At 51.9% G+C, this 9,623-nt stretch overlaps 1 protein-coding gene across 1 annotated transcript in view; it reads left to right on the top strand.

The window, feature by feature from the left end:
* Positions 1-384: 384 nt before the first annotated feature.
* DYSF (dysferlin) overlaps positions 385-9,623 on the top strand; it is a 270,372-nt gene continuing 261,133 nt past the window's right edge. The window contains exon 1 of the mRNA XM_029913433.1: positions 385-481. Coding sequence (XP_029769293.1) covers positions 394-481 — 88 coding nt within the window. The 5' untranslated portion in view covers positions 385-393. The remainder of the gene's footprint in view (positions 482-9,623) is intronic.

Raw genomic sequence — 9,623 nt, 5'->3', positions numbered from 1 at the left:
AGACAAATCAGACTCCGGAAAGGGGGAACAGTCATCTGGAAAAGTTGAGAGCCGCTGCTTTAATGAAAGATTATACCATAGGCTGAAACCTCCGGGAATGTGTCCAACCAAAATTGGGAACCCCAATAAGCACCCCAAGGCAGACACAGTCCCTGCCCCAAAGAGTTTATTGAACTAACAACAGTTACTGATTAGCATCTCCTTTGTCCAAGAGGGTCCTTTTTTATACACTCTGAATTCAAATGGGTCCCTTCCCCTTTAAGAGCTGCTTCGCTGTCTGTCTGACAAGTATAAATGTGCCAGCCACTCATATGGCAGAAGGGAGACAGGGCTGGCTGCAGGGACATAAACCATCCCGGAGGGAAGCAGGCAAGCCCATCCCCGGCTGAAGGAATGCTCAGGGTTTTCATTCTCCATGCTGAAAATGTCCAGACGCCGGATACAGACATCAGCGACTCTTACTGCTCGGTGGTGTTTGAAGGTAAGAGCCCTGGGTTAGCAGGAGGGAGAAAGGCACCATGGAAGGGATTGAGAGGGCAAAGCAGGGGCGGAGCATTCTGCAGCCTGCAGCTGGCACTGCCAGTTGGGGAATAACACAGAGCCTCTCCCCTCCCGCTTCCCTTGGGAGAAAACAAGCATTTCAAACCCAAGGGGAAAGTTTTATTGTTGGACAGAAGAAGAATGTCGCCTCTTCTTTCTGGTCATTCTCTGTCCCCGCCCACCCATGGCTCCCCAGGCCCTCTGTAAGCACAGATGAATGAAGGCACCCGAACTCCTCTGGTGCCATTGTCCCCATTTTACAGACGGGAAATCGAGGCACAGAAAAGCAGCCCGAATTGCCCAAGGAGGCTCATTCTGGGGCAGAGAGGGGAGCAGGACCGTGGGGCCAGGTCCTGCTGTTACACTGGAGTAAATCCATGGGGGTTAGCAGAGGCATGGGTGTGTCTGAGAGCAGAGCCTGGAGGCAGGTTTCTGGACATGGAAGAATTAAGGTTGCATCCTGTGAAGGATACTCATTGGAGTTGATTGACGGATGGAGGTTCTCCCGGGCGCCTGTGGCTTACATGGGGGTTCACTCTGTTCTCTAGCTGTAGAATATTGTGTCTCTAAGCTTCAAGGGCCCAATCCTGTGAGGTGCTGAGTGCTTCTGTTGGCTTCAGTGAGAACTGAGCACCTCTTGGGATCATGCCCTAAGAGGGAGTGAAAATCCTGGGCTTTGAGCTAACGGTCTATCCTGGGGATTTTTCCAGGCTGCAGAGACACACGCCTGTGGTTTCCAGATCAAGTTACTGCAGCCATCCTTTATTAACCCTTGAGTGCACTGAGGGGGCCTACATGTCTAAAATCATTCTGGGTCTTCCCACGGTGCGTTCAAACTGCCCTACGCCCCAGCCCACTTATTCCCCCGGTGTTTCTGATTCGTCTCGCCAGGCCTCTGAACCGAGGCTATGACGATGCAAGAAAACAGCGGCTGGTAAAGCCTCCAGATCATTTCACGCTATTTATAACCCCCTCTCTGTGGCTGCACTGCCCACCTCGGCCCAGTGAAAAGTCTCTGCTCTTGGGAATTGATCCACTTGATTCTGATAGGGGGAAACTGACCTTGCACACAGATCCTGCAGCCAGATAGGGTCCACCAGGGTCTTAAGTGGGGTCAGGGCCCCAGCACGGGGGTGAATTTCACTCCTAGTGAGTTGGACTCACTACAGCAAAGCACACAAGGGAGACTTCCTGGCAGGATCCAGAGGGAGAGAGAGTGAACGAGCAATTAGATAGAAGGCGTAGCCGAGTGGTTAAAGCACGGGAGATGAGGACCTGGGTTTTATCTTTCAGCTCTGCAAGTGACTCACTTTGTGACCACAGGCAGGTCATTCCACTGTCTCCGTGCCTCAGTTTCCCTTCTGTGACTTGGGAGAGATTCCCCCCACCCCACACGGGGTTGGGAGACCATGCTAACGTTTGCAAAGTGCATTGAGCCCCTCGGAGGGAGGGTGCTGTGGGTGTGGAGAGCTGGGCTCTGAAGGCAGCACCCCCGGAGTTTCTGGCAGCTGCAGGAGGTTGCTGGAGGTGGCAATGGGTCTGATCTCCCTCGCGCTGCTGGGGAGGGACAGGACTTGCTCTTCCCCTGCACTCGGGAAGCTCCGTCTGTTTCATTTGCCTGGCAGAGCCTGTGCTGGACTCCGTCCTGCTGGCTTTGTTTCTCTCGCTGAGCACTGAATGACACAGGCCTGTTGTGCAGCCCAGCCCTGACCCACGGCCCAGCTGTGGCGTTTGGAGTGCTCTGCTGCACAGAGAAATGTGCCTCAGTCAGGACATTGATTTCAGTTCTCCTGGGACAGGAGGGGCCCGGGTGGCTCGCGGGTGTCGGGGACACATTTTCCCTGCTTTCCTGCTCGCCTCAGCCAGGGATGAGCTCCCAGCTTGCAAAACCCTCCGGAAGCCCTTTCTGTGTCCTGCAGCCACTCCAGCCTGGGAGGGGAGCCCCTCCGAGCTTACAGCTGAGCAGGGAAGGGACAGCCCAGGCCAGTGGTAGGTGGGAGCGCTTGAAGGTGCTGCAGGTGTCTCCGGCAGAGGTTGGTGTCCTGAACCGATGCCTGCTCCACCCTGCAGAGCTCTCTGGCTTTGCCAGAGGGGTGCAAAAGGGGCCTGGGTGTAGGATGTATGGCCGTGGAGAGCCCAGCGGGATTTCAGAGGCGGTGTTGTTCCACACTGGAGCAAACCCAAAAGCTTTTGAACGTTTTCGTGGCAACTGGACTGTGTCGAAACGGCCCCATTTCACAGAAAAGCGGAGGGGTTTGATTCAGGACGCGGTGGCCTAGTGGTTAGAGCACTGGCTGCGGTGGTTGGAGACCCGGGTGCACCTCTCTGCTTTGCGTGAGTCATGGCAGAGTTTTTCCTCGCCCATTTGGACACCCCCGCAATGTTCCGACCGGCTCTATTTGCCTCCTGAACTCTGACATGAGAAACCGACTGCTGCAGGAAAATGGACTTTCATACTTGTGATCTTGGTGGAAACCGCAGGGGATTTCCTGGCTACATGGCCCCCTGTACGGCTGACTCTTGGGTAGGGAATATCGCTTGGCATTCAAGTACTACAAATGCTGATTTACCTTTTACCAAAGGATCTTGCAACACTAATAACGAGGAGAATGAATAATTTTGCTTTTCTCGAGTATCTGGTGCCTGGGGGGACCAAACCTGGGGCATTTAGGTGTAGATGTTACAAGCCGCTATAGTTTGAGCTGACGGACCAGATTTAGTATAAAGACTCTATTTAGTTGCCATGTTTTAAGGGTTACTGTCACAGTTCAGGGCAACTGCACCTGTATTTCCCCTTCATGGTCCAGCCAGTACACCCACTCTAGGCTTCCGGTCTCCCGGCTGTCACCTCTCCTGGCCAGAGACCCACGTCTCTTTCCCTCCTGACTGGGCTTTTTCCAGGCTGCACAATTCCCTGCCTACGCTATGAATTCCCCAGTGACACAGACAGCCTCAGCAGGCCTGCTTTGCCTTGCTTCCTCCGAGGCTATAAACAGTGTAATTACCCACAGTTAAGTTACCACCCTGCTCTTCCTAAGCAAGCACATTGATTCTTAAGGGAAAAGCATTCCAGACAAAACAATCAGAGAACCAACGCTCATGCTAATAAGTGTGCCAGAGATCACCCCAAATCCCACAAGGCTTCTGGTAGGTGAACAAGCCTTCAGACCCCACTCAGGGGTGTGTCTGTGGTCACAAGTTTATAACACAGCTGGGAGCTCAGAACAAACACACCCAGGAATAAGTCTGTCCTTCACTGGGACTTTGATCCTGGGAATAAGTAATTAGCAGACAGTGGGTTTCTCCTTAGGGTGCAGTTTCAAAAGTATGGGTCTGGAGGTGTGTATTTGCATTCCCTTCTCCTAAGTATTTCCTAGGAAACCCACTCGACTAAAAGTTCCTTCTTGTCTTGACTCTTGTTCAAAAGAGTCATTTCAATCTCCTCACACTTCCCAGGGGTTACATGAGTCACGTCTTCCCCTCACAGATGTTACATACAATCCCACAGTAATACGTAACCATTTGCATTTTTAATACAATGAACTTCTAAGATACTTAAACTTAATTCAGTAAGGTTTTTCCAGGATATTGCAGGAAATTGCTGTATCTTGTCACTGTTATTAACCAATGAGAATCAACCTTTCTTGTTGGAAGAGACCTCAGGAGGTCATCTAGTCCAACCCCCTGCTCAAAGCAGGACCAACACCCACTAAATCATCCCAGCCAGGGCTTTGTCAAGCCGGGCCTTAAAAACCTCTAAGGATGGAGATTCCACCACTCCCTAGGTAACCCATTCCAGTGCTTCACCACTCTCCTAGTGAAATAAATCAAGGTTGAATCAAGTTTCACTTCTTTGCTATGTCCGATGACCGACACTGTTCATTCTCAAATTGTCCATGGAGTCTTCGGGGAAAAGCTGTGTAGATAAGTCCTGAATTTCTAATGTAAAAAAACAAACAGAAATTGAAAAATTCAAAAGCCAATTTTCAAGCCTCCTTCATTCATTATAAAGATGCCAAAAAATGCTACAAAACAGTCTATTTCCTTTTGCAGGTGGCTTTTGGGTTAGTCCAGGATCTTTCTATGTAGTGTGCGCTGCACTCCCAGTCCTAGCTAATATGATGTGACCAACAACACTTAACATTTCTCCTCTGCACTTTTCCTTGCAAGCGCCTCCCACACAGGGTCCTGATCCTGCTAGCAGGGACCACATGCCTTTGCGGCGCGCCCCAAAAGCATTGTTACTTTGGGCACAAACTACGCTAGGTCTTGTGCAGTCATGTATGGAGGGGCGGCCCTGCCCCTAGTTTGATCCGCAGGGTCAGACCTTTGCATTTGCTTCGATCTGACAGTGGGATTCAGGCCAAGAGCTTTGCAGGGTTCAGTGATGCAGAGAACTTATTACCAGGGAGTTCCACATTGACCAGAGCTGCCGTTCCTGTCTAAGCAGTTCGTGGCTTCCAAGCAGGACATAGCCAGTTATACCATCCGTTCCCCAGGGGTCAGTGGCTCTGTGCAAAGCAACACCCACGGACGATTACTGGGAGTCCCCTAACTGGGACCCTGACAGCTACTTCCATTGGACTGATTGACTGTTCTGCTGCTAACTTCAGTGGGACCAAGATTTAGCCCTCTGGGCCAGGTTCTGCTCTCGTTTACACTGGCACACTGAAGTCAGTGGAGTGACTCCAGATTTACTGTGGTGTAAAGAGCAGAACTTCTATCTCTGTCTGGTGCCGTACCATAGTTAGCTATAAAATGGTGCTGGCCACAGCTTTGGCTGCCAGCAGGTCACAGCCACGAGGCCGTGGTTCACAAGCCTGGCTGACGGCCCCTGGGTTACAGCTCTCGTTTGTGGCAAGTGACCCAGCCCCTGGTTTCCGGCTCTGCACAATGGCAGGGTCAGGCATCCGTGAGCCTGACCTGGATTCTTGGTTACACCTGTCCCTGAAATGCTGTCCCGCATGAGGCGGCACCTGTGATGTCTCGCCCCCACGGCGCTCTAGAGTGAGCCACGCGGGGTGCACGGAGCCAGTCCTGTTCCTGCTGAGTCCCCGTGCAGGAGCTGCAGCTTTGTGGGCCAAGGCTGGTCCAGGAAACAACAGCACAGTCTGTGCATTGGGCACAATGCCTGAAATTCACAGCAGTGCGGAGAGCACATCCGAGGCCCTGCACAGCTATGAGCCCCGTGCCGAGCCTGAGTCTGAGACTCTTACCCCCCTCGTACCGGGCTGAAACTCCGCTGACTTGGAGGGGGTGACCTGGTGCCGGTGAGATCAGACTCATGCCCTGGAGCCCAAACCCAGGACTGACGTGGGCCTTAAAGCCGGGTTCTCTCCTGAACCGTGACGATGTAAAATCGATCCCCTCTGCACGCAGGAAATAGCTCTGCTGTGCGTAGCAAAGTCACAGCGGCTGGTTTTAGCGGCTGCAGGAAATCACGGATGCTTTTGAGTCCTGTTTACCCTACACCGCCAGCACGAGGGAGGCTGCAGGGCTAACCCCAGGGATTGAAACAGGGACCTCCCCATGGAAAGCAGGAGTCTCTACAGCAGTCGGAGCTAGGCAGCCGGGCTCTGCGGCAGGATCACATAACACAGGCGGGCAGCAAGCCCACACCAGCCAGCCCTGGGACAGAAAGCTGGGGCCAGCCCATCTCCAAGGGAGGGAGCCGGGGTCTGTCCCCCTTAGCCTTGCCGGGCCAGCCCAGCTATTGGGGAAGGTCTAGTTCTTCTTGTGCACCAGCGACACAGTTCTTTGCTACGTTCCAGTCAGTTCCAGCTGTGACACCCCGCCGAAGGGAGGAGACACGGGCAAGTGTCACTGATGACCTGCTTCACCTTTCATTCCTGGTGGGGGGGAACGGAAGGCTCCCCTCTTGGCTCTCAGATCCCCAGGGGACCTGGTGGGGCCAGCAGCCAGAAAAGCCTTCTTTTGACTTGTAAACTGAGCAAATTGGCTTGGCGGGTGCTGGAGAGGACAGTTGTGGCCCCAACCGGTGCCATTTTTAGAGAGTTAGAGCCATGTATTGTGGGCCCTTCCCTAGGTCCCTCTGCATTGGGGAGAATTTCACCCACCCCCTGTAAAATCCTCCCCTGATTGCTACATGCATCACTGGCCGAAGGGAGCCAGGCCTATTAGATTGAGATCTATGGGAGTTGAGCATTCAGAGCCGCACGAGAGAGGAAGCATGGCCTTATGGCTAAGGCTTAGGACTCATGAGTTTAATTCCCAGTTTGTAGAGTCTCTGTAACATTGGCCATGGTATGACATCGCTTCCTGCCTCAGTTTCCCCATATGCAAATGGAAGGTAATAATTATTTATTTGACCAGTGGTAGATCAGGGCTCCATTGCTCTAGGTGCTGTACAAACACAGAACAAAACAACCGCCCGTTTCCTGGAGGAGCTTACAATCCAAGTATTAATACATCCCTACCCCACAGGAGGGTAAAATAATTAACATTTGAGAGGTGTATCCAGGCAGCTTAGTCCATAGAGATCACTTGCACTGCATGACCTGGAGGGAATTTTGCTTATAAGAAGCACACGGGATCTTTTTCGGGGGAAAAGGCAATATGCCGCGTTTATTGACGATACAACAATTAGCATATGCATTCAATCACTCCACACACACACACACACACTGACCTGCCAGTCGATCTTATAATTACCAATCCAGAGTTTGGATCAATCGAGTGGCCAGCTAGGTTGATCACGAGTAGGGAGGAGCTGTGTTCCGTCGGTCGCGACAAGATGCTCCGGGAAAGTCTTAGCAGGACGAACCCAAAGTTTCATGGCAAGGCCCCCTGTTTATACCGTGATTTTCCTTCATTGGGACCAATGAATTTTGCACCGTGGTGCTGTAATCAATTGTTGTTTGACGAGTGCTTGTTTTCTTAAATTGTTCTTTGTATTCTTTACATTCCTTAGGGAGTTATTTCATGCTGGTTTTGATCACCGCGATTTTGTCCCCATCGATAGGTGCCTGTCTCATTTTTAGAGTCGTTAATCTCCCCTCCTCTGACACGTCAATAGGGGTGTGTTGCAGCCTCCTGGCACCCTTGCGTCTGTCTCCGGCTCCTCCCTAGACCATCTGGTTCAGCGATGGCCTGACCCTTCTCTCTTAACCCCCACATTCCTCATTCACACCCAACACAGAATTGATTCACACAGAACATTTTAAACAGGAACATCACATTGCAATGCAGAAGCAAACAATCCTGGCATTCCTTTACTTATTTTAAAATGCTAAACCTACAACAAATTGGTGACCCTTAGAGGATCTGTTACTGCCTTGAAATCGGTCCAGACACAGATTCCGGCTGCTGGCCCATTAGGCCGGTCCTTATTACTATTCAAAAAAAATAAGGTGGCAAAATATAATCAAATCATACACCAATGCATTTAATACATACTATATTATTATTATTTATTCTTCATTTTAAATGATATAAAATACAAACATAAAATCCTGCTACTACACTGGAATAATTGTTTTATCCTGCCAGGAATACACACCCCTCGCTTGCCCAGCAGGGGGTGTCCTGGAGCTGTGTTTTAGCAATTCAAGCCTTGCTCGACTATAGGCTTTTCACTGTGCGTATGAATGTTCACCAGAATAATTTAGGGAACTGTACGTCTGGCTAGTGCATTTCAACGTAGCTGCCTCCATGGCCGGATTGGCAGCTGCTCCCAATTCCTCCCCCTTGCCCGCCTCTCTTCCAGGAGCTGAACACAACCCTTTAAAGAAGATCAAGAAACCAGTAGGTGGGAATGGGGGAGCCAGGTAGCCCTTAGAAACATTCTCCTCCCAAATACATGGCTAGTCGCTTAGCAGATTCCTTTGCGCTGCGTCCCATTAACTCCTCACTGCCACCCAGTCTGAGGCAAAGCACTCTACAGTCCTTGCTGGGTTAAGAGGCTCCCGTGGGAAATCAGGAGACATTTTATTTCCTAGCATCTCTCATTCATGTGCAAAGACTGTCTGGAGCATGGAGCGAACCTCCGTGTGTATATGGAGGCTCTGGGGCCTGGTCTGTGTGACCTACCGGTCAATGTCCCCTACGTATCCCGCCTGACCCACAGCGGGGAGTATGGTACAGTCCCAGCAGCAGGTCCTCAGCGCAAGTTGTAGCAGCCCAGGAGTTTAGCTCTGAAGATCTTCACTTCCATCCTTGACATTGGCAAACCTGGCACTGGCTACCTGAATGCTACGCTTCCTTCCTTCCTTCCATCAGATCAGTTCCACCAAGTGGCTGGCTCAGGGCCTGCCTCGCCTGGGGAAGACGGCCTGTGAGGTTTTATTGTTTGCAAAGGGCTCTTTGGTCCGGGGATGGAGGAGAGAAGGGCCAAGGATTATTACTACTTACTGGGGCTTAGACATCAAAGTGATTGATGGGTGCCTTAAAAATACCGGCAGTAGATGACTTATATCAGCATTTGGCTTTCCACTGCACCCCATTGTGCATCTTTTACTGTCCTTTAAAGGTCTGTGCTCTATTGTCAAAAGGAAAATCAAACAAAGAGAAGTCCGGAGACCTGACCGGCTTGTCCACCTTGTTAGCTACAAAGCCTGAATTAGTGAGGCAATCTGCCTGTTGGATTGTGGCTAGCAAGGGGACAGATCCGGCAGGATTTCCATGTGTAGAACCCCACACTGGCTTCAGATGGAATAGCAGAATCAGGCTCACAGATTGCAATTATTGCTAGCCCCAGGCAGCTAAAGACCGTTGCACTGACTGAAGATAGTTGCTGGTTGGATGTAGCTAGACGGGGGTGCAATTAACTAGGCACTGGCCGGCCGGACCGGTCGCTAGCCAGGGTGACAGTTCAGTAGCTGCGGGCCCTGGGAGCAGGGCTCAGCAACACCTGCTGTCCGCCACAGACCAGGCTGGAGGCTACTTCACCGCCACCCTGGCTAGCGACCGGTCCGGCCGGCCTGCGGCTACTTAACTGTGACCCTGGCTAGCGACCGGTCCCCCGGCCTGGCCTGCGGCTACTTAACTGTCACCCTGGCTAGCGACCGGTCCGGCCGACCCGCGGCTGCTTCACTGCCACCCCGGCTAGCGACCGGTCCGGCCGG

This window comes from Terrapene carolina, unplaced genomic scaffold (genome assembly GCF_002925995.2).
Source record: "Terrapene carolina triunguis isolate 2854851 unplaced genomic scaffold, T_m_triunguis-2.0 Scaffold633, whole genome shotgun sequence".
Classification (NCBI taxonomy): domain Eukaryota; kingdom Metazoa; phylum Chordata; order Testudines; family Emydidae; genus Terrapene; species Terrapene triunguis.
Note: the sequence above shows the minus strand (reverse complement) of the source record. Positions and strands in the feature narration are given on the sequence as shown.